This window comes from Megascapheus bottae, chromosome 14 (assembly GCF_031878675.1).
Source record: "Megascapheus bottae isolate mThoBot1 chromosome 14, mThoBot2.hap1, whole genome shotgun sequence".
In the NCBI taxonomy this organism is placed as follows: Eukaryota; Metazoa; Chordata; class Mammalia; order Rodentia; family Geomyidae; genus Megascapheus; species Megascapheus bottae.
In genome coordinates, this window is record NC_143522.1 from 22,576,077 (window position 1) to 22,601,968 (window position 25,892).

At 46.3% G+C, this 25,892-nt stretch overlaps 1 protein-coding gene across 1 annotated transcript in view; it reads right to left on the reverse strand.

Moving 5' to 3' along the window:
• Positions 1-25,892, reverse strand: part of Foxn3 (forkhead box N3) — a 289,121-nt gene that overhangs the window by 176,656 nt on the left and 86,573 nt on the right. Inside the window, exon 4 of the mRNA XM_090344682.1 lies at positions 16,771-17,327. Within this exon, the coding sequence (XP_090200808.1) occupies positions 16,771-17,313 (543 nt within the window). The 5' untranslated portion in view covers positions 17,314-17,327. The remainder of the gene's footprint in view (positions 1-16,770; positions 17,328-25,892) is intronic.

Genomic DNA, 25,892 nt, shown 5'->3' on the forward strand with positions numbered 1-25,892 from the left:
CACTTACAAAAAGACCGAGGGCATTCAGTGACTCACTAGGAGACATATAAAGGAAAATAAATCACATGTAAATGGCACAAGTTCATATCTACTTCCAATTAATCAGAGTCCTTGAGGGATGTGAGAGACAAGGGAACTGAAGTAGACATAGACCAGAGACAGGGGACCTGGCTCTTCACACAACTGTATGGAGGTTTAGCAACTTCCTTTTTCACTGTGTGAAGTCTTCATCTACCAGCCACCTTCCAAAATCCCAGCAGAAAAAATTCCAAATATAATAAGCAACACAGAAGCATTATAAAGTAGTACACAAGTGACAGGCAGCCAGGGAGCAGCTACAAAGAAGTAATTTTCTCAGGTTACATGAACTATCTCATTTTCTCCAAACTATAAAGTACACCTTAGTCAATGCATGCAGGCCAGTGATTCAGCTCAGATTTCTTTCTGTGTGCATGTACACGTACATGCCTGTGCTGATGCCTTACTACTTTAGCCACACCTCTGCTTCCAGAGATAAGAGTCTCTTGGATTGTCTGCCTAGGCTGGCTTCCAACTGTGAATCCTCAGATCTCAGCCAGGATTACAGACATAGGCCTCCAGTGTCCGGCCATTGCTGTTCTTTATACAACATCACTAAAAGCTACCCTAATACAAAGGGATCTTTAAACGTACTGATGAAGGGTTCCTAATGCCCTAACCCTTGCTTCTCAATCTCAGTATGACCTGGTGGACACCAGTAGCTCACACCTGTAATCCCAACTACTCAGGAGACTGATCTGAGGATCACAGTTCAAAGCCAGCCCAGGCAGAAAAGCCTGAGATTCATCATCTCCAATTAACCAGCAAAAAGCTGGAAATGGAGGTATGGCTCAAGTTCCAGAGTACCAACCTTGCACAGAAAAGGCTGAGCAAGGGGACAAAGCCCTGAGCTCAAGCTCAAGTACAAACAAAAGCAGAAAAACAAACAAAATGTCAGTGTCTAGTGTCAATGACAGGATCTTGCTTAAATACAACTTTCAAGTAGCACTAGATATCTCATCTGAGTGTGGACTGAGGCTTGGATTTCCGCTTTTCTAATAAATTCTAACTGACTCTAAGGCAGAAGTTGGATTTGTCCATTAGGACACGTCAATCCAGGCAACAGGAAGCATGGAGTCTTGTGACAAAACTCACCCCAGTTAAACTGTTCTTCTGGTGGCACTAAGACATGAGTTTGAAAGGACATGAGAGAGAGATGTATCAGGGGTCCCCCAAAACCCAGCTCACATACCTGTGGCTGCTATAACACCCTGCACAAAAGCCTCTGTAGTCAAAGAACTAAATAAATGTAATTGGACAAAGGATTGGAAGAAATCATGTTTCCTACAGAGTAAAAAGGCTGCATTACAATGCCAAGGGGGAAAAGCTAGCATGCGCCATCTCAATCAGAAGCAGAGAAACCCAAGCCAACACCACAGAGTTACCAAGCCGAATGGCAAGTTATGCTGTACCATCTTCTATGGGATGTAAATGTTAGATAGGTGGAGATATTAGGATCTGGCACCAGCAACTGAAGGGAATGGACAATTAAACCAAGATTTAGTAAACTAAGAACAAAACATTTGAAATGAGAAACGGTAACAAATTTTTCCTTCCTTTTTTCCTTCTTCCCTCCCTTCCTTCTTCCCTCCCTCCCTCTTCTCCTTCCCCCTTCCTTTCTTTCTTTCTCTCTCCTCCCTCCCTTCTTTCCTCCCTCCCTCCTTCCTTTTTTCTCTCTCCCTCCCTTTCCCCCTCCCTCCCTCTCCTTCTAGATTTTTTTTTTCAGACCTGGGCTTAGGCTCAGGGCCTGACCATTGTCCATGGGTTTTCTCAAGGCTAGAGCTCTACCACTTGAACCACAGCACCAGTGCTGGCTTTTTTCTATGTATGTGGTATGGAGGAATCGAACCTAGATCTTCGTGCATGTGAGGCAAGCACTCTACCACTAGGCCAAACTCCCGGCCTCCTTCTACATATTTTTTATTAAAGAATTTAACAACATTGATTTTTACAGCATACTTCAAATGACATATTTAACGAACAAATATTCAAGAAGGGAATCTCTATATGCAATCACAGGCACTTAGTTTTTATAACATAATCAAAATTAGGCTAAGGGTTTGTATATCATAGATACATATTAATCAATGTAATAAAACATTATGTCTATAGAGTTTTTATGTCCTTCTACATTTTTATTCATCTAAAAGTGTCCAAGTTATTTAAACCTATAGAAAACCATTCAATGATGGCTGTGGCCTTTTTCTACATAAATCTCTAGGAAACAAGAATTTCTTCTGAGTCTGGGCATGGTGCTGCATGCCTATGTGCATGGCTATATGGAGGGTAAAGACTGGAGGATGGCAGTTTGAGGTCTGCCTTAAAGTTGCATGTTGGTGGACAAAGACCTGATAGTCTATCCCTGTGGAAGGATCCTGGGGGGGGCGGGGGGCAGGGCACAAAAATCTAAAAGCAAAGTCTTCGCATAAGTAGAAGTTCGCCTGCCTAGCAAGTATAAGGCATTTGATCTCTAGGTAAAGAATTTCTGCTGCAGAGAAGATGGCTAGGACAAAAAAATGTCTAGAGGAAGAAACATAAAGTACTTGTACCACAAAACTGTGCTCAGCTCAAGACTGAAACTTTCTGCTTCCATCCATACTGGGGTGAAGGAAAAGAAGCAAAATCCCAGAGGTACCTCAGCCTCTTGGCTGTGTCACCTCAGCGAGTCCCTCAACTTTACTGAGCTTCCATGTTTCCCAGTCAGTGAAATGCACATGGCATCTAATGGCTCACACAATTTTAATTTCCATGATCCCCAGTCAGGTCCTGAAAGAATGTCTATCCCCTTCAGCCTAGCCTTCTCTTCATATAGCATTCTCACCTGTGTCGACAGCAACTGATGGCCTAAGGGACCCTCTACCCTGGCCACCCTGAAGGACCAGCTAATGAAATTCCATCTTCTCTCCAGGATTCCTCCACCAATCGCTTTGTCCCTTAGGGAGCATTTCCTCATGTGGAGTCTCCAACCTCACATTTCTAGTCAACGACCAATACTCTCAGCCTTCCTAATCTATCTGAATTATCATCCTGGCTCTTCTACTACAGGGTCTTTTTGTAAACATCCTTTTATCTCCAGTGTCTAGCATAGAATAATTACATTTTCCACCCTTGGCATGATGACATGGTATCAATCTCTTGATATTAAAAATTAGAACATGCATGTTGGATGGCTCCCATTTATTCCTGTCTAGATCAAAGATTAGCATTTATAATTTCTGGGAATCACTGAACTCTGGGATTATAGGCAATATGTCAAGAGCCAGAAGGAAGAAGTAAGTAGACACCAAAGAAAATGATGGGGGGGGGGGAGCCACATAGAGGCTCATGCTTATAATCCTAGCTATTCAGGAGGCTGAGATCTAACCCCAGGTTGAAAAGTCCCTAAGACGCTTTATCTCCAGTTAACCACCCAAAAAAAAGTGGAGCTGTGACTCAAATGGAAAAAGCTAACTGAAGAAGCCAAGGGACAGCACTTAGGCCCTGAGATCAAGATCTGGATCTCTGTATGTTGCCCAGGGCTGAAAAATTGAGACACGAAGTCAGTCGATGTGAGAGTCAGGAGTGATAACAAAGGCAAAGAACAGGGACCATGGTGCCCACTCACATCATGGCCCGGGGCTTGGCACCAAACCCTTCAGGGCACGTGGAGAAAGGCAGCTACAAAGAGGGCACTGGACCAGATCCACAGAGCAAGGGCAGGATGAGAACCCACATGGACAGACAGAGACAGAAGCACAACCCTAATGGCCACAGACCTCAGACACACTTTGTTGCTCTTGGTCACTGGTCAGCTGAAATGATGATGTCCAGAGGACAAGTGCTTTTTCCCTGAAGCCAACCAGGGTAGGACTCTTTTTCTTGCAGCAAAATATGCCCTGACTACAGCATTCTCTGTTAAGCTAAGCTAAAAACATCCCTCCGGGAGATTCCTCTTATAATCTATTTCAACTGACAGCAGCTACTTTTGTCTGATTTATTGCTGCCCTAAGCCCTTCCTCTGAAGGGAGGAGGGGCGGCGATTGCTTTTCAAGCTGGGCAGATTTGAAACTGGCAAGGCTAGCTTGCATAGCAGCCCTCCGCCCCACATCTGAACTGGTTTGGTCAGCTCATCCATTCCCTGAAAGCAATGGAGCCACCACATCAGTAACTCCGTTGCTAAGGCAACTGCTTACTTTCCATATCAACTGCAAACTCGTTGCTATGGAGACGCATATACAAGAAAAATCCCTCTCTCCAGTCAGGGAGGGACCAGATGGCAAGGAACTCACAAAATTCTTGGGGTAGGGGGCCATGCTGAATGGGACGTTTACAGGGGTGCCTTTCTCTCCTATTAGAGATGCAATGGTCTCAAACGTATTTGTAAGTTTCATCCCCATTTCAAAAAGCAAAGAACAGAAACAGAGGTTTGAGTTTGACTTCACCTCCCTTTTGATTGTAAGGTAATCCAGAAATCCTCTTTAGTTTCTTTCCATACTAGGCCTATGTCCTAATGGGTTTCAGATTTATACCTCTACCCCTACTTGTCCACCAAGCCTACAAATATATATCCTGATGTCTCCACTTTAATGTTCAAACATCTCTAACTGAATATGGTCAACGAGAGCGCGTTTGCTCAACTTTTCATCTTACCTCCCAACCCAAGTTTTCCAACACACCTTCATCTAAGACCTTAATTCCAGATGCAGAGCACAGGGTTCCCACCACCACCTACTCCCCTGGGACAAACCCCAACAGGGAAATTCCCTTCCCCACCCTCTGCCCTGCAGTGCTCTGAAACATCAGTCTCCCTTTTTTGTGTGTGCATGTGTTGGTACTGGAGTTTGAATTCAAGAGCCTCACACACTTGCTCAAGTCTGGTCCTCACTACTTGAACCACATCTCCAGTTTCTTTTTGTTGGCTCAGTGGAGATACAAGTATCATGGACTTTTTTTTTCTATCTGAGCTGGCGTTGAACAGCAATCCTGTAGACTTCAGCTTCCTGAGTAGCTAGATTTACAAACATGAGGCACCAGCACCCAGCTTCAATCTCTTGTTTCTAACGCACTTCTGTGGGCCTTCACTCTGTTCCTTGGACAGTTCTGGCCCTTGCCACCGCAGGGCCTTTGCATGGTTACCTCTGCTTGCCATTCACTGAATGTTAGTCAGTTCCTCTTTGAGGTGTCCATCTCTCTCTAGTCTGTTATCCTCCATCACTTTTCCCCTCACATGGGCCACATTCATACATGGCCTGGCCTGGCCTTATGTTTAACATGTGCCTCCTCCAGCCACCCCCACACAGGGGATGGTCCAGAAGTTCACCCAGCAACCTATCCCTGCTCCCCATTGTGAACTGCCAGCACCCAGAATAGTGCCAAACATTCCACAAACAGCCTGAATGAACTGCTGCTGAGATGAACCACAGCTACTTTTCTCTGCAAGTGCAGCTTGCATGCAGTCTCACTGGTATTTTGCAAACTGAGAGTTTTTCTGCAAGATTTCAGAAGCGTGGCTGAAAGCACTCCATGTGAAGGCATCTACAGGAGAAGGGAAAGAAGTCAGCCCCAATTCACAAGAAAAGCAGGAGTGCTCTGAGCATGCTGGTGGAGGCTGCCTAGATTAGGACTCTCAGTGGCTCTGGATATACTTTCCCTCCACTGTGACCATGACAAAAGCAGCAATCACTGAATGGCCTTTAGAAGGAAAATTGCTTCTGGACGCACGTGGCTCACACCTGTAATCCTAGCTACTCAGAGGCCTGAAATCTGAGGATTAGAGGTTCAAAACCACACCAGACAGGAAAATCCCTGTGACACTGAGCAGCCAAAAAAAAGGGGGGGGGGGTGAAACAGAGCTGTGACTCAAGTGGGAGAGTGTTAGCCTTGTGCAAAAAAGCTAAGAAATAGCACAAGGCTTTGAGCCCTAGTGTCGGCACTAAACAAACAAGCAAATAATAAGCAAACAAACTAAGCTAGGTAATCAAATAAATAATAAGAGAAACAAATGCACAAATGGTCTGTTGTTGGGTGTTTTCTGTCGTTAGACAGTAAACACTAAATCGTATTAAGGCCCTACTCTGAAGACAGTGAGACTTCTAAGAGGCCCTTTAGAGAGCTAGGAGAAGGGAAATGGAAGCCCCCAGGCCTGGAAGAAAGCCCATACTTACACAAGAAGAAAAGGAAAAAGAAGAGACCCTGGGGAGCGGGTCCCTACCAGCAGCCTCCCAGAGCCTACCTGCGTTTATGCCTCCTGCTGAGATCATACGACACAGGTCCTGAAACAGGCACAGGCACACACAGGCTCCAAATCAAAGCCTTCATTCTGTGCTCAGAACTGTCTGTAATCTCCAGAGCAAGCCATTAGGTTATTATTAAAAGAACAACTTTGGACTTGACTACACTCAACTATTTCCTTGCTCTTCTTCCTTTTCTTTTCTTTATCATTCTTGGCACATACCTCCTCTCTTTACCTCTTATCAAGTTGCTTGCTTTTGAAGATATTAAGTGTAATTTAACTGGAATATCTCGAAGCAAAGTCCTAGTTAACTGGAATCCTTTTAAAGTGTTGGTATCTTTGTTTTTTACTTAAGTTACACCAGCAATTTCAAGTTTTCTGCTTACGTCCAACAAGTTGCCATTCTTATTTATACAATCTGTCAACCACTATCTCTCTTTTTCCTTCCTTCTCTCTGAAACTCCTCCAACAAACACATTTCTTAGGTCTAGTAACTCTGATTTTATAGGCATGTAGACCTTTGGGGCAGAAAATCTCAGGTTTGCTTAGTAATAGAACCAATGTTTTCATTGGGATGTCAATGGGCTCAGCTAAAAAGACTACAATTCCCAGTCTTCCTTGTAGCTAAGTCGGGTCATGTGCTCAGGTTATAACCAATGAGATGAAAGCAAGTTACAGACAGCCAATGAGTCAAAAACCGAGTTAGGTTTCTGAAAAGACCTTTAAAAGTGCTAACTCTGCAGGACCCCTGCACATTTCTTTCTAAAATGACAACATGTTACCTAATGCTATCTTTGACCATGAGAGAACTCAGAGAATTGAAAACAGTAATGCAGTAAAAGTGATAAAGTAAAAAGATCATTTTATTTATATGATAGGGAAATATGACTTCTAGTCTATTGAAATCCCTTTCTTTCATATTTTCTGTAATTTAACAGGCAAATCTCAACCTCCTAACTATAAAATCCAAGCTTGGAAGTCTCAACACTCATTCCCACACAGGCAGAATGGCTGTTAACATGTTCAAGTGCTCCCTCTATAAGGAAGACTCAGCCCCATGTTTTGCCTTAGGTCCCAAATGCCTCTTCTCTAGGAAGAAAAGTCTGCTGACTGACTTCCAGTGATGTTATTGGTCAAGCAGGCTCGCTTCTGGTACTTTGGGAAAAATAAGCTAATGCTTTTTATTTTTGTATTGTGTTCTTGTTTCCTTGAAATGTTAGCCCCTGAAGCAAGAATCAAACCTCACTTTTTACTTTAATCTTCAACATTATCATATAATTCCACTAATAAATTTATAAAGCTAGGTATTGCTGGCTTATACCTATAATCCTAGTTTACTTCAAAAGGTTGAGATCTAAGGAAGGAAGTTCACAGCTAACCTGGGCAGATAGATCCCAGAGACTTTCATTTCCAGTTAAAAGCAAAAAGCCAGAAGCAGAGGTATGGCTCAAATAGAAGAGCACTAGCCTCAATGGGGAAAAAAAAAGGATGCATACGGCCCTCAGTTTAAGCCCTCGTATCTCCTCGACTCTCTCCCCCCCAACCATACACACACACACACACACACGAGTATTACAGTGACTCAGGAATCCAAGAAAAAGCAGGTATTAAGGCTGGGGTGTGGCTCAATGGCAGATCCAGTGCTCCGCATGGGCACAGCCCTGGGTTCCAGCCACAGATCCAGAAGAAAGGAAGGAAGAAAGACAGTTTATGTACTAATCCAAATACAGATCACATTTTTGAAAGCAGCAAAGCCCATGACTCTCAAACAGGAGGTCAGCGTGCCAGCCTCTTACATTATTTACTGCAGAGAATTATCCAACAGCTAAAGTGATTTCAAAGGAAAATCCCAATGCCTCTTCAACTCACAAGAAAGCAATCTGTTGGCTGGATACCCGGGCGGTATACTGATGGAGAGACATCTGGCAGGCCCACTTAGTGCACACAGCCTTACCAAAGAGAATGCCACAGTTCCCCATTCATTCTTCTATTTCTTTAGTGCTTAGTATAGGAAGGACTTGAAAAGGTATGCTGAAGGGGCCGGGCGTTTGGCCTAGTGGTAGAGCTGCTTGCCTAGCATTGCACAAAGACCCAGGTTCGATTCCTCGGTACCACATACTTAGAAAAAGCTGGAAGTGGTGCTAAGGCTCAAGTGGTAGGGCTCTAGCCTTGAGAAAGGACAGTGCTCAGGCCATGAGCTTAAGCCTGGGACTGGCAAAAAAAAAAAAGGAAAGGTATGCTGAAGGAATGAATGAGTAAGGGGTGAGTGAGTGAATGAATGAGAAAAACACTTGGTAAGGGTAAGACAACAGAACTGTGCCTTGGCCAAGGCTCCTGATAACTGGGGGGCATAAACAGAACAGGAAACACACCACCCAGAGCATGAGAACATTCCCTGGACCCACACCATGCAACCTACCATGAAGGGCCCTGTGACTGAGAAGTCAAACAAGAAGCCGACTGCCAACCACATAGAGGTGTAGGTTACTCAGGCAGTCACCAGAAGCCATCAGAGCCCAGCATGCATATGGAAGGATCTGTCACCGAGCTACTTCCCAGTCAAAACTGCCAATGAAAAAGACTCCAGGGCTGGGAGGGTAGCCTAGTGGTAGAGTGCTCACCTAGCAGGCACGAAGCCCTGGATTCGATTCCTCGGTACCACAAGCTGGGTAAAAGCCCAAAGTGGCTCATGTGGCAGAGCACTAGCCTTGAGCAAAAGTGTCCAAGGACAGTACCCAGGCCCTGAGTTCAAGCCCCGGGACTGGCAAAAGAAAAAAAAAAAAAGGAAGCCTCCATCCACCAGGAAGACAGGGGTTGGATGGAGAATCTGCATTAATGCTGTTCCTATAAGAGGAGAATAAACTCAGGCCACTGGATGGGGCCAGCACAGCAGGGAACCAAGGAGAGAATCTCAGAAGCATTGGCAGGGAGGGCATGGCGCAAATGCAGGATCTGCCCCCATCTCAACAGAACAAGAACACACTCCCTTCTATTTATTCTCTGTGTTTCTTTATCCTCTACCCCCCTGAGTTAATGTGAGGTTTATTTGGATTATTTTAATCCCCTGTAGCTCAGGTTCACAGAACGTGGAAGAGGAAGCACAGGGACTACCTACAATGACACCTACACTGAGAAGGTGTAATCAAGCACGGGGGGGCTGGGCGGTCTCAGTGGCTCATAACTGTAATCCCAGCTCCTAGGGAAGTGCAAAGATGGGAGGATCACAGTTTGAAACCAGACCAGGTTAAAAAAAAAAAATGAGTGAGATCCTAACTCACAAACATGCTGGATATCTTGCAACCCTGGCTACTTGGCAAGCAGAGGTCAGATCTCGGTCCCAGGCTATCCCAAGGGGGAAAAAAAATGTCAGACCCTATCTAAAAATGTCAAATGGAAGCAAAACAAAGACTGGAATTTTATGTATGGCTCAAATGGTAGGAGCAAGGACCACCAAAGGGGGAAGGAGGAAACAAGCGAAGAAGGAAAAACAAAAGCAAAAACATAGATTTCTTTTAAACACCAGAGTTAAGCATGTGGTCTTAGGAACTGGCAGAACTTAAGCGTGAACTCCTATTCTGCCGTTTACCATGTGACCTCTAGGAATTATTGAACTTCTAACCTCTCGGCATAACTCTTCCTCTAATGAAAAAAAGCAACAACTCTCCTATGAGGAAGAAGTTGGTTTGATTCCTAAAGCCAGCCAGGCACCAGTGCCTCATGCCTATAATATTGAGGACTTAGCTATACTGGAGCCAGTGGTTCATGCCTATAATCCTAGCTACTCAGGAGGCTGAGATCTGAGGATGGCAGCTCCAAACCAGCTGCATAAGACTCTTACCTCCAATCTTCAAAAACCAGAAGAGTCACTGTGGCTCAAGTGATAGAGCACAGAGGCTCAGGAATAGCACCCAGGCCCTGAGTTCAAGCCCCACAATTGATAAAAGCAAGTGAGTAAGCAAGGAGGAAGGGAGGAGGGAGGGAAAGAAGGAGGGAGAGAAGGATCGAGGGAGGAAGGAAGGAAGGGGAAATATATTTCTCAGGAGATTGAGATCTTGAGGTTCACAGTTCAAAACCAGCCTACAAAGTCCATGAAACTATCTCCAGTTAATAAGCAAAACACGAAACTGGAGGCATGGTTCCAGTAATAGAGCACCAGCCATGAACAAGCAGGATATGTAAGAACACAAAGTCCTAGGATTTAGCCCTGGTAATAGAGGGAAGGAAGTCTGAAAACTGGATAAGGAGTGTGGCTTCCATACTTGGTAATACTATATAATATGATTAAAATAATATAATTAAAAACAAAATCTTATATGTTCTCCACAGAAAAATTCAATGTGCACTATCACGTAACATGTTGTCACTAATTTCAGGCAGCAGGCCAACAGAGCCTCTGATACCTGAAGACTCCCAGGTTACAAAGCCCTAAGCAACTGCTGGCTCCCTCTTCTGTACATACTAAAACTGAGGTGCTCAGCCAGCCAGGTGCTGGCTGCCCCCAAAACAAAGTATGGTGGCACATGCCTGTAATCCCCTCTACTGGAGAAGAGTGGATTTCAAGATCTCAGTCCAGGCTGGCCTAGATTAAAACTCAAGATCCTCCTTGAAAAGTAACTAAAGCTCAAGTGGTAAAGCACCTGTCCAGCAAGCATGAAGCACTAAGTTTTAACCAGTATCACCACCAAAAAACAAAAAGCGAAACAAAACAAAGACAGGAGCCCTGTTTTCAATTTTCTTTAGACAAGTATTGCTTACTACTTTATAAACTAAAACCGTATTCAGAGCACTCAGCCTTAGATATAATAAACACACTTTTGTACAGTGCTTTCTTTACAAACCTTCCGATGACAATAATATTTGTTAAGATAGCAAAAAGAGAAGTAAAAGAAAAAGCACAGAAACAGAAATGTGTGCATACCTACAGCACTATCATCCAGTTATATAAACAATGACTTGCCTTCTCATAGGTTCCCAAGAGCATGGGATATGCTCCTTGCACAGTCTCCACTAAGACCTGTACTGAGGAGACAAAAACAAACAAACAAACAACAAAAACAAAAACCACCAATGAAGGCTTTAAACTTGATCTTCATTGATCCTGGGCAAAGTTCATCCATTTGATGACACCAGATGTTGAAAGACAGATGTGCATGCTTGCAGAAAGAAGCAGCTGAGTCAGGCACTGGTGGCTCACACATGTTATCCTAGCTACTCGGGAAGCTGAGAGCTGAGGATCTTGGTTTGAAGCCAGCCTTGGCAGTAAAAAGTCCATGAAACTCTGACCTCTAATTAACCCTCAGAAAACTGGAAGTGGCACTGTGGCTCAATGTGACAGAGTACTAGCTAGCCTTGAGCAAAAACTCCCAGGGCTAGAGACCAGGCTGTGAGTTCAAATCCCACAATCAATTTTTTTTTTTTTAAAGAGGAACGAACCACCATAGAAACCACCAGAAGTCACCTTCCATGTCCCCAGTGGACGAGACTATCTAGATGATATTCCCAGGGGAGTGGAACACACCACCATATTTAAATGTCAGCCCTAGAAGGCAGGCAGAATTTAAAGAAGGCAAAGTGATGGGGTTCCTTAATAAGAAGGGGCATGGGGGGAGGGGCCAGAGTCCTGGCAATTATAAAACATCACAATCAACCAGGCAGAAACCAGGTTTGGACCCTACTCCACACAAATTTGTGGTAAACAATCCTGGTATCAGATGGCACCAAAGAATGACTAGAGTTGCCAGGACACAGGCACGGTGGGAATGTCAGAAATTACTGACTATTCCCACGGGCCGTCAGGTATGTTGAAATAAGATGACAGAAGAGCAACAAATTGCTTCAACACAAGTCAGCTCCAGTCACAACAACACGGAATGAAGGCAGCTGAGGTGAGGCAAAACCCTCATTAATGAGCGAGAGAGGTGCGGAGAGTGCAGGACCCTGTGCTCCACTCCACTTGCGCGTCTGTTTGAAAATGTCCACAGTTACATCAAAATATCCCGGCATGGAGGATCAAGCCTATCGTCCTAGCTATTCCAAAGGAGCTGAGAGCTAAGGATCACAGTTCAAAGCCAGCCAGGACAAGAAAAGTCTCTGCGATTCATCTCTAATTAATCAGCAAAAGGCCAGAAATGGAGATGTTCCCCAAGTAGTAGTAGAATACCAGTCTTGAGCAAAAAAGCCAAGTGAGAAGAGGGTAAGGGCCCTGAGTTCATGTGAACATGCACATAAAAATGGAACAACAGGCTGGGAGTTTGGCCTAGTGGTAGAGTGCTTGCCTAGCATGCATGAAGACCGGGTTCAATTCCTCGGTACCACATACTTAGAAAAAGCCAGAAGTGGTGCTGAGGCTCAAGTGGTAGAGTTCTAGCCTTGAGAAAAATCCAAGGACAGTGCTCAGGCCCTGAGCGTAAGCCCAGGACTGTCAAAAAAAAAAAAAAAAAATGTAGGGACCGGGAGTTTGGCCTAGTGGTTAAAGTGCTTGCCTAGCATGCATGAAGACCGGGGTTCGATTCCTCGGTACCACATACATAGAAAAAAAGCCGGAAGTGGTGCTGAGGCTCAAGTGGTAGAGCTCTAGCCTTGAGAAAGTCCAAGGACAGTGCTCAGGCCCCGAGCTCAAGCCCAGGACTGGCAAAAAAAAAAAAAAAGAAAAAAAAATGTAACAACAGCCAAGCACTGGTGGCCCATGCCTGAATCCTTGCTACTCAGGAGGCTGAGATCTGAGGATCCAGTTTCAAAGTCAGCCTGAGCAGAAAAAGATTCTTATAATCTTATCTGTAATTAAACAAGTGAGCATTGAGCTATTGCTCAAACGGCAGACCACTAGTCTTACAAATATTCAAGGCCCAGTACTGGTGTACACAACACAAAGACTACACACACACACACACACACACACACAAACACGCGTGCGTGCGCACCCTTATCTACCGAAGTTCTTGAGAGAGAAAAACAGAAGCAAAGCTGCCTATTTTCTCTTGACTAAGAGTTCTTGACTAAGCCTAGCAGATGGAAAGAACCCAGAAAGGTGCTGCTTCTGAGATCTTAAACCTGGCCAAGTCAGAAATGCCTAAGAAGCTGAACTGAGCTACCCAGTTTTCCAGCCCCCTTGGTAGCAAGCTCTCCAGGGAGAAGCTTGAGAAGTGGTAATGGCTTCTGAGTGAGTGCCACTGGGATTCCACTGCAATGGAGTGTCTCCCCGCTCCCCAGCAGTTGTCCAGCAGGGCCTGTGATCTACGTAAGCCCTCAGGACCAACATCACACAGAACTCTGTGTTCTCACAGCTCTGCCAAGTTCAACTGTGTTCTCCACATTTCCAAAAAAGAAGTCAAATGGCTAAGTAAATGCATGTAAAAGAAAGGCTTCCATTTGCATCTTCCTTGAACCTTTAGTAGATTCCTCAGCAACATTTATGTGTATTTAGTCATTTGGGTTGAAGCTGCACTTCAACTACCAAGCAAAATTCTCTGGGAAAAAAACAAATGTGGCTGTAGAGCTCCAGGGGCTCTCAGTGGGCAAAATATCAGGGGGAATGCCTTCCCTTTTACTCAGAGCCTGGAAGGAAAACCCAGACAAACAGGCCAGAGCTAGGGCCATGGGAAGTACCTGACCAGGCATGGCTGAGCCCAGAGGGTCTGAGGATACCTGAGGGTACTGGGCAATGGTACCCCACAGAGCAGCCACTAGCTCTTCCCAGTGACCCAAGGGCAGGAGAAAAGAGGAAAAACTCACATCTAGGTTTGATCTTGGCAAAAACAAACTCTCAGCTACATAAACTGGCATCTGACTAGAAACATGTCAGCACAGGCCAACAAGGTGAGGACTCAATTTTTCATACAATTAACAATCTCAAATACTAAATAAATAAATAAATGCAAGCTACTTCCTTTCTGCTGGCAATATCAGTGTTTGCCCAGATTGACAACAGCACCCAGAATGCAGTGCAGGCCGGGCCAGGGGAGGGGTAAAGAGAGCTTCTCCAGGTGAGCAAAGGCTGGGCAGTGAACAATCCCTGCCTTCCTGCCCACTTCAGAGTTGGTCTTGTTGACCATTTCGAGTGTGCATTTGCTAAATTACTGTTCTGTGCCCCTGCTTTATGTCAAACACAGAGACATAGGCATGCTGTAGCTTACAGAATTGTTTACACCAAACTACAAGCCTTGCTTTGTGGCTTTACCAGCCACATGTGGCTTGTGGGTTGGTGGGGGGAGTAAAGGGGGGGGGTTCCTCACCAGCCCTTCTTCTCTTCTCTACATTCTATCTAGAATTGCTTTTTTCAAACTTTTCCATTTCTTGTCTCAAGTACTGGCCTATACAGCATCAGTTAATACTACAACATAGTTCTTTATGAGTGAATCTCTTCAATATTTCTAGAATGGATCTTAAAAGCAGTCTGAGCCAAATCCACAGGTTTCCCTCCAAATGCCCTCATCTGAGAGAAGGGAGGATATGAGTTCCTGGGGTCAACAGAGGGCTCTCCTGACCCAGAACTTTTCCCCCTCATCCCAGTGGTGCAGTTTAATTCTACCAGCTACACAAGGACCTGGGAAAAGCAGGGCACAGAAGGCTCATGACTATTATTCATATCTGCTGGCTCCAACCAGGCACCACCCACACCAATGATCAAAGTCAAGACTTCCTGGTGGCCATGTTTCCTCTTTCCTGGTACCTTGGCTTCTATTCCCTTCCCTCATTTCCCCATTTTCCACCTTGGATTTACAGACAGCATTATAGAGAAACACGTCCAGTTTGAGCAAAGACAGACACAGCCACTCCGTTTTTTCTTCCTGTTCTTTCATGTCAAAGACAGCTAGAACATTCTTAGGCACTGAGGAGGTTATGTTTATGTGCATGTCTGGACAGGTCGTATAAGGGGCTTGAACTCAGGTCCTGAGTGATATCCTTGAATTTCTTTGGCTCGAGGCTAGTGCTCTACAACTTGACCCATACACAGCTCCATTTCTAGCTTTTCTAGTAGTGGAGATAAGAGTCTCACAGAGCTTCCTGCCAAGGTTGGCTTCAAACAATGATTCTCAAATCTCAGCCTCCTGAGTAGCTAAGTTTACAGATGTGGGTCACAAGGCACCCTGCAAGAAAGGTATTTTTGAACAAGTCCAATCCTCCTGACACACTCTGAATAGTAGTTTTAGCCCAAACGCGAACATAAATAAGCCAAAAAGTAGACACTCTCCTGTGACCCCAGCCACACAGCAGCGGCCTTAAAAGGAAAGACAGAGAAGGAAACACAGGAACAGGAAAATCCAGTGGAGGGAACTTTTCCTGGCAAGGATTTTAACTCTGCTATCTAACTCAGTGGATTCCCATCTCCAGGATGCTTCTTTACATTTCTTAAAAATAAGGAAAAAAGGCCAGGCACAGTGGCTTACACCTGCAATCCTAGCTACTCAGGAGGCCGAGATCTGAGGATCATGGTTCCAAACCAGCCTGGGCACGAAAGTCCATGAGACTCTCCAATAAACCACTAGAAAACTGGAAGTGGTGCTATGGCTCCAGGGATAGGGTGGTACCTTTGAGCTGAAGAGCTCAGGGACAACACCCAAGCCAACATTAAATAAATAAATAAATAGATAGATAGATAAATAACAAAAGGAAGTGGTGCTGTGGCTGAAGAGGTAGAGCACTAGCCTTGAGAACAAAAAGGCTCAAGGCAGTACCCATACCCTGAGTTCAAGCACAAGGACTGGCAAAAAAAAAAAAAAAAGTTTTTCTCAGCTCAAACTTTATGGTCAAAAGCTCAACCTTAAAAAAAAAAAATCAATCTTTTCCTTATTTTGTGCTGGTTCTGGAGTTTGAACTCGGAGCACAGGCACTGTCCCTTAGCTTTAGGAGATAAGAAGTCTGATAAACTTTCATGCTTCGAGCTGCAGAGCTCAGACCTTAGTCTCCTGAGCTGTTAAGAATTGCAGGTATGAGCCACCAGCACCCAGCAAGATGCAAAGCCAAAAACCAAAGTGCCTAAATAATCATGAGAACCAATCGGGACTACAAATCACTACTGTGTAATGCAGGGAACCTCTTAACACACTCAAACTCCAAGAGGACAAACTGAATACGGAAGTTATTCACCACTATCTAGTAAACAGAATAAAATCCATTTGTGTGCATGCACCTGTATGTACGTGATAACACACTGTAAAGAAAATAAATTGTGGGGACTGGGAGTGTGGCCTAGTGGTAGAGTGCTTGGCTAGCATGCACAACGCCCTGGGTTTGATTCCCCAGTACCACATACATAAAAAAAGCCAGAAGTGGTGCTGTGGCTCAAGTGGAAGAGCACTAGCCTTGAACAAAAAATGTCTAGGCCCTGAGATCAAGCCCCAGGACTGGCAAAAAGAGAAAAAAGAAAATAAATTACAGAAAAGAAATCCATTTGTAACTGCTGCTTACATTTTAATGCAGAAAGCTTTTATATTTTAACAACAACGAAAAATCCATTCGGTTCCAGACCCAAAAGGGCTTACCTGACTCCTCTCTTTGTCCACTTTTTTAAAACACTTATTCAATGACAAATTATGTCTCACTGAGTTTTTCCACCCAGTCGGTGCATTTGCAAAATACGGGAAATGTTCCAAGATCCAGTTGTAGATATCTTTCACTGGCAGGCGCTTGGTTGGGGAGTCCTCGATGGCCATAAATATGAGGCAGCTAAAAGAGTAAGGGGGCTTGCAATTGGGATTCTGCCTGGCATCATAGGGCATGTCAGAGTGGGCGGGAGACGGAGGGGTGTCATCGTCCAAGTCCTGGACGGGGCTGACACTCCTAAGGACCGGCTCCCCAAAACTCTTCAGTAAATTCTTGCTCTCGTGCAACCAGTTCAGGTTAGTGAGCTCTTCATCTTCCATGGTCCCCTCTTCTAATCTGATGTCAGGCAGAGAAAAGTCAAGGTCATCGTCTTCCTGAAGGGCCTTGGAGAAACTGCTACCCCGGTAACACTGACTCAGTCCACTAGACACACTGATTCCTGAGCTTTCCGGCTTCTTACTGGCAGGCATGACTGGACCCATTTATGTGAAGGCTCCTAGGAAAGAGGCAGAGGAGAAATGAGGAACAAGTGAAACCACACAGAAAGGCAGCTAGGGGGTCTCCTAATTCTCCCCTGAGCCCCAGCCTCCTCAGTTACATAGGAACCCAGGAAAGCCCACAATCTAACCACTCAGAGATGCACTATGTACCTAGCACAGTGTTCTGATGTTCCTTAAATAAAACAAGACAGCCAGGCGCCGGTGGCTGTAATCTTAGCTACTCAGGAGGCTGAGGCCTAAGGATTGCAGTTCAAAGCCAGCCCAGATAGGAAAGCCTGCATGACCCTCATCTCTAATAAACTACTTAGAAAAGAAACAAGTGGAGCTGTGGCTCAGTAATAGAGCATTAGCCTGAAGGAAGGAACAGTGCCCAGGCCTTGAGTTCAAGCTGTAGTACACTGGCACACAATTAAATAACGTAATACATAGAGCACCTTTCATGTGCAGGTATGTCATGAGAAGAATAGGCAGTTTCACAATGGCTTCTCTCTGTGACCAGGGGAAAATCAATTATTCCTCTTGCTTCAGATTCTTCACAATATGCAAATATATAACCTTTACAATTCTCTAAGTTTGTGATAAATAGTACACTGTGTATGCAATGCACAACAATTCCTTTGGCTCTGTTACTCATCTCATTTTTTATCCTTCTCAGTAAAAGAATATGCTAGCCCAGAGTGGTGGTGTGTACCTGTAACCCAAGCAAGTGGGAGGCCAAGACAGGAAGAATTTGAATTTGAGGTCCACCTGGGCTACATAGCAAGTCCCAGGACAGCCTAAGACCCTGTCTCAAAAAAAAAATAAAATGTTTTTAATTGCACCAGCTCAGAATTATAATCCTAGCTACTCAAGAGTCTCAGTTATTTCCAATTAACCAGCTAAAAGCCTGAAATAAAGGCATGGCTAAAGTGGCAAAGCACCAGCAATAAGCAGAGAAAGTTGAGTGTGAGGCTCTGAGATTTTAGTTCTAATACTGGCCCTTCCGTTGAGGGGGTGGGGGAGAGACGGGGAGACAGAGACAGAGATGGAGGGAGAGAGGGAGAAAGAGAGGAAGAGAAGGAAGGGAGGGATGGATGGAAGGAGGGAGGGAGGGAGAGAGAAAGGAAGGAAGGAAGGAAGGGAGGGAGGGAGGGAGGGAGGGAGGGAGGGAGGGAGGAAAGGAGGGAAAAGAAAAGATAGATGTCATATATTTAAAGCTAATTATTTCAGATTACTTTCAGCCATTTTCATATATGAAGACCATCATAAAGGCTTCAGAATTTAAAACTGTAGCCACAGATACCATTGATTTGGTTGTTTTTTGTTGTTGCTGGTGGTGGTGGTCATGGGACTTGAACTTTGGGCCTAGGTACTGTCCCCCAGCTCTTTAGCTCAAGGCTAGCACTTTACCCTGTGAGTCACAGTGCCACTTCCAGTTTTCTGGTGGCAAATTGGGCTTTTGTGCCTGAGCTGGCTTTGAACCACAAGCCTCAGATCTCAGCCTCCTGAGTAGCTAGGAATACAGGAATGTCCATTGGTACCCAGCTTTTGGTTTGTTCTTGTGAGTGTGTATATGTGTGATTTAACTCAGGACCTGGGTACTGTCCCTTAGCCTTTTCCACTCAAGGCTAGCACTAGCTAACTGTAGGTAAGAGTCACATGGATGTTCTCATGGGGATTGAATTGGTACCTTGATCCTCAGGTTTCACCTTCTTGAGTAGTTAGGATTACAGACATGAACCACCAGTGCCTGCCTGGTTTTTGGTAGGTCATGGGGCTTGAACACAGGGCCTAGGCACTGCCTCTGAGCTTTTCAGCTCAACGCTAGTGCTGTACCACATTGAGCCATAGCACCACTTCCAGTTTTCTGGTGGCTAACTAGAGATAAAAGTCTCATGGACTTCTCTTGCTGGGCTGACTTTAAACTGCAATCCTCAGATCTTAGTCTTCTAAATAGCTAGGATTACAAGTGTTAACCACCACTAACTCCTGGCTTTTAAAAAAAATTCTTATTATAAAGGCGTATATAGAGGGATTACAGTTGTTTTAGAAGTTAGGCAGTGGTACAATTCTTCCCTCCCCCCCCCCCCCCAGTTTTTCCCTCCTACAAGTTGTGCAGTTCCCTTTTTTTTTTTGCCAGTTCTGGAGCTTGAACTCAGGGCCTGGGTACTCTCCTTGGACACTTTTTGCTCAAGGATAGCACTTTGCCATTTGAGCCAAAGTGCCACTTTCAGCTTTTTCTGAGTACATGGTACCAAGGGATTGAAGCCAGGGCTTTGTGCATGCTAGGTGAGCACTCTACCACCAGACTATGCTCCCGGCCCCTGTATAGTTCATTTTTAACATACATAGAGCACCAGTGCTGAATATGTTCACCCATTGTCCCTCTATTTCTGTGCACAAACAGACCAAATTTTAAAAAAAAACTAATTTCAAAAAAAAACCTAATTTCCATTTCCTGCAGTTCATTTCAATAAATATTACTTGATATGATCAGAGGCACACACACACACACAAAAGAATTTGTGTTCAAAAACTGCAGCTTAAATTTCATCTTCAAGTTTAAAAAGGATGACGGAAATTCTATGGATTTCAACTTGAGAAATACATTAAATTTCATTAGGCAGACTACACCCGGGTGAAAAGGCAAGTAATTTCATGCACTAAACAGATAAATGGGAATGAAAGATAAACAACTAACTAAAATTAGAAGTGGCAGGGAGGAAGCCACTCTCCTGATCAATGGGCTGGCAGCTTCAAAATAGGAAAGCAACCTCAACAAAGAGTGTTACAGATTTCTACTCTTCCCACCCCACGCATCCTCAAGTTTATCAATGACCTAGAACAGAGAGTGAAGGAATATCAGACAAGAATGGAACACAGGAGGCAGCAGGTCCACAACAAAATGGCCCCTACATATATAAAGCACATTCCCCCGTCTAGCCCTTTATCACTCACTCCGTGCAAGAGGGAAAGTTGTCCACTCTCTGAAGAGCTAAACCAATGGAATTCGTTTATGAAAAATTTGTCTGGCTTGGGATTCCCCCCGCCCCCATCTCAAATAAGATCAAACCATCTACCTAGAAAAATAAATGAAACATGAAAGGCAAATATTTGATTATTCTAAGCTTCTACATGTCCATGAACATCAATAACTGTTACTTCCATGCAGAAACTTCTAGAACAGGACTCTGGTAAATAATGATGTGGGGTACCAAGCCAGTAGCCAAGGGTGTCACTTAGCTGTAGCATTCTCTTTCACCTGATGGTAGATAAAGCCTCAGGTGCAAGTAACTCACATCTAACTAAACAGACTGCTGAGATTTGAGGATCATAGTTCAAAGCTAGCCCAGGCAGGAAAGTCCATGAGACTCTTATCTCCAATTAGCTACCAAAAGCTGGAGGCAGAGGTGTGGCTCAAGATGTCTACAGTACAAAAGGAAAAGCTAAGAGGCAGTGCCCAGGCCCTAAGTTCAAGCCCCAGTACTGACACTAACACACACATACACACACACAAGTAAATAAGCAACCTGCTTGGAAGACAACCCAAGCAGAACAGTCCATGTTTATGAGTGTAGCCTGATACAACTCTTAACTTCTTTATAAACGAATAAAAATAAGCTTGTCTCAAAGTTTCTCAGATACCATCAGAAAATGTTCTGATTATGAATGTATCCATACTACACAGCATAAATGAGCACTACCTAGATACCGAAGTCAACTTTAGCTCCAAATGAAAGTTATATGTCTCCTGTGCTTCCAAACAGGAAAATTGTATCATGGCTGACAGTAATTTAATTGCATTGTTGCTATGACAACATGCTGCTCTTTCTTTTTAATTTGCTTATTTGTCAGTAGCTTCCCCAAAGGAACTAACATGCTATTCTCCATGTTTTCTTTTGTTTTAAACAAATACTGCCAGCAATGTGGTTATAACAGAAAAACAGCCCTATCCAAAAAAGAGAGTGGGGCTCTGCATAACTTAGGATCATTCCCTGCGCCATCCCTGTGGTTAACTGCATACTGATATGTTTTAAAGTAACAGTGTGGTCCATGGCTGGTTACTATAGTTCCATGTCCAAAAAAAGACAGAAAAAGAAAATTTCCAGAAACCACTGCTGAGGACTTTTCCATTATTACACTCTGGCTATATAACTCGCCAAATCTTTTCTTCCCCGTTTAAGGGGGGGAAGAAGGGGTTGTTCTGGATCATGTGACCCTACAGTTAGGCAAGCAGTTTTAATCTGACGCCAGTGAAGTTGCTCTACCAGATGCACAAATAGTTACTCACTGGTGATCTCTCTACAACTTTTGGGATTGTCATTGGTATTGTTCTCTATACACGTACCCTCCTTTTCTATTTTTTTAAAATAGTTTTAATGAATTGCAGAGTTGTTGGGTTGTTTTTTTTTTTTTTAATGGAGAAAATGGAGCAGGGAAAGCTTAGTCTCTTGGCTGCTAATCTGAATGTCCCTAAACAACTGACAAAGATATTATGGCCCCAGCTCTGAGCAGATATTGGATGTGAACTTTAAAAAGTTGAGAAATGCTCCCTAAGCGGCGCTGGGCAGTCCAGTTTGTGGGGGGCGCCGGACCGCCCCACTCCGTGCGCGCACGCGCGCCACTCTGTCTACTGTACTTGTCAAAAACATTTCAAGGGGACCAGCGGGAGCAGCGATTGGCTGCGTGCCCCGTCAATCAGCGGCGTTGCCAAGCAACGAGGAAACTGCTCTTCTCCGCGAATTCAGGGCAATCCGGTGCTTGCATACCTTCACTGCCGGTCAGATGTCATAAACCTTTTATTGGCCGCACCGCGGCGAGCCTTAAAAACAAATCAATAAAAGCCCGCCGTTCCCCCCCCACCAAACTTATCCGGAGAGCCCAAGAAGGGTTTCCAGAGATGGGGTGAGGAGGAGTCGGGCCCCAGGGGTCTCTGGAGACATTCACCAGGGGTGCCAAGCTTGCACAGTTTGGTGGGGGGGGGGGTGGATCTTTGTTTGGAGCCTGTTTCTCATCTTGGGGTCTCCACTTGGCCGGAGCCCCCTTCCAGACTCGGAACGGCGAGGCTCTCATACTCCGCAGACAATACCAACTCTGTTCCCTCCGGGGCGTCCTTACAGAAACCGAGGCACCGAGGAGCACCCCGCACGTCGGGGCAGGAAACTCTCCAGCCCCGGCAACTTCCCGGCTCCGGGACTCGGATCTCCCGGCCGGGGCAGGCCCCCCTAACCCGGCCCTCGCCCAGAACTGCGGGGCCCCTCGTCTTCCGAGAGCCGCGAGGTGGTCTCCGGGGCGGCGCGGGGCCAGTCCCCGGCCCGGGCAGCCCCGCAGCCCGCACGGGCGCCGCGGAGCGGAACGGGGCGCAAACTCACCTGGCCGGAGCGGGGCGCGGGGACGCGGGGACGCCGCTGCCCTTCAGCGAAGCCGACAAACTTTCGCGGGCGCCCAGCGGGCATCGCTCGGTGGCCCCGCTAAGGACGTGCGGGCGCGGCGTGGCGAGCCGGGGCCGGCAGGCGGCGGGGGGCGACCGCAGGCGCGGGCGGCAGGGGCGCGGGGGTCGCGGCGCGGCATGGGACCTGCGGCGGGCGTCAGTCCGCCGAGCGCCGCGCGTCCTCCCGCCGGCCCCGCCGCTCTCCCCGCCCCGTCCCGCCTCCCGCTCGCCTCCGCCGCGGCGCGTCGGACCGGGCGCGCCGAGCAGCGAGAAATTGTTTCCACTGCAAACAAAAAAAGGCGACACATGACCAGGCAGGAGGAGGGGAGGCGCGGGGAGGGTGGGAGGGAAGGGAGGGACGGAGCCAAGGGGGCGGAGGGAACTGGAGAGAGGGAAAACACGGGCCGGGCCGCGGGCGGGCCTGGGGCTCTAGCTGGGCCCCCGCGCTCCCCGTGGCGCAGTCGGGACCGGGGCAGGGCCAGGCGCGGTCACCTCCAGCAGCACCAGGGACCGGCGCATGGGGGTGGTGGGGCAGGTGGGGCGCGTGGCCGGTCCCCTCCCCTGGCTCCCACAAGGACTGGCGGCCGCCAGCAGCGTGTCGCCCCATCCTCATGTCACCCCATACGGTGGAGGAGCCTCCGAAAGGGGGGGTAGAGGAGATTCCCCTGTGGTCCCCAGCCTCGGCGTGCTAGCAACACTCCCTGGCCACCTGAGCTCTCCCCGCTCCAGCGTCCTCCTCCCGCCCGGGAGAAGGTGCCCCCCCCCCGCCCGGGTGGCCCAGCACACAAGCATGGCCATTACGGAGCAGCAGAGCACCCCCTTGCCACCCTCCCCCCCCCCAAAAAAAAGACCAAGCCGCTAGGGGCCCTCCAGTGCAGAGCTAGTAAAAGCTCCAGCTTCGGGGTGAAAGCAAGGTTCCTTTCCTGCATATTTGGAGCGCCCATCAGCCGACTAGCTATTTGCCAGCCACCCACAAATGGCGCAGCCACTTCTCCCGGCGTCTCGGAGAATCGCCACCCACTGCTCACACCGCGCCAACCAGTTGGCGTTGGAGAGGATGAAAGCAGTGCCCAACTGACCACCCTAGTGGCAACACAAATCTAACTATGATTGCACACCACTCCCCTCCATCGGTGGGCACCTTGACCACTCACACCAGACACAGCCCACCAGAGCCAACGGATAGCCACTGAAAACTGCAGAAAACCCAGAAGCCATCACCTAGCCACATCAAGGAGGCCGATGGGGGGGCCTGAAGTTCTTCTGCTCCACAAACTAAGGAAACCCCAATCAACTAAGGGGTGGCCCCTTTAGAAAGTTTTCTGATGATGAGTACAGCAAGGCTACTCCACCAGTCTCATCAAGAGCCCCCCACTCCCAGGAGAACGCTCTGAGGGAAGTCAGCGTAGCCCAAGGGAATAGACCAATGAAATAAGATCACCTACCGGAGGCTCTGTAAGGTTCCAAACTGGTAACTGATGCCAGGACAAGACAAACTTAGTCTTCCCTGACTCAAGTGAGTGCCGGTCCTCCAGCCCTCCATCCACAGGTCACTTGGGTGCTTAAACCCCACCAGAGGAGCCACCTAAGGAACCTTTATCCCAGCACATGCTGGGCAGATCTGTCTCTACCCATCCCCCAGTTCCTAGCTTTCTCCACCCCCAACCACCCTCATCGCACAGCTAGAGATCTCTTTGCATTAAGCAAAGATGGTTTTTACTGGAGTTCCAGAGGTTATGATTTCAGCAGACGACCAGGCATGGAATATGTCATTCTTCAAACTGTGCACATTTGACCCAGTCATCCTGGGTGAACAAAAACAAACATTACAAGTTTGGGCCCCAAGAAACCAGAGCAGAGGGTGGGGTCTGGTGAGGTAAGCTCTAGTAAGCTTGCCTTTCCTTTTATTTTTTTTTTTTGACCTGTGGGTTTTTGGTTGCTTACATTCACTGACATATTTCTTAATTTCTCTCTCCTATTATAGATGTGGTAAGAGATGTAAGAAGGCATCACCCTGAAGAAAAAGTGGTAGACCAGCCCTACCTGATGTGCAAGGTACACAGCTCAGCACCGCTGTCTGTCTGAAATGGGTGCAGCCAGAGCTTAGTGACAAACCAAAGAGGGCTTAACGTGGCCTCTCCCACCTTGTGATTTCATAGAAGCTAAGTTCTGGGATTCACTCCTCAGTAATAGGATGCAGAGTCCAATTTGCAATTCTTCTCTTAAATTGTCAATAGGAATAATAATAACAATAATAATAAGTATCCTGGGTTCCAGATCCCACAGGGTCTCAAATAAATAAGCTGAGCCATTGACGCTATTGTTTTGCAAACACATTGGACAGCAGGATCCTAAGGGAAACTCAATTTGGAAATCACTTCGTTTCTGATTGGGTGACTTAATGGGATCAGTACACAGCCCCATCTGGGCATGGGCTGGAGAGCAAAAGATTTGAATTCTAATCCAGTCAACCCCGGTTAGTGTGGGGACTTGGTTCCTCTTTCATGATTTTTCTGTGGGATAGTTAAGTGTATAGCTAGTCATGCGGCTGAGCAACATAAAGGTGGTGACAACTGAGAGGTAAAGCAGTGAGATCTCCCTGCAGGGGAGAAGACCTGAGAGATCTGTGAGAATGAGGACAATTGAGACAGGTCTGCTCAATGACCCTTTCAAACAGAATGGCTGCCCAAAGCTGAGGACTCATCAGGCATGATATGCCATTCCCATTTCTCGCCATATTACTGCCCCACTCCTCCTTACAATCATATTGGCTTCTTCTGCTTACCTATGGCCCTTTTGACTTTTAGCATGTACCATCCCTGGCCTGTATCAGCAATTCCACTTCACAGTTCAAATTCTCACAATCTGATTGGCTTATCCCAAGTCATGTGACCTCTCCAAGCCATCACCACTACTGCCACCACCTCCACCATCTAACAACTCACTCAAGAGATAAGGTGGTAAGCCTGAAGACAGAGGACTTTGAAGAAAGGGTAGTTAAATAATATGGCTTTGTGTTTGACCAGTGGAAACAGGAAAGGGAAATCCTCTACTGTGAGCCACATCTCAAAAGTCCAAATCTCCTAAGAAGGGGCCTGGATGTGTACAGAGAGAATACCAGTGGACAATTCTGCTCACGAATTTCAGGTAG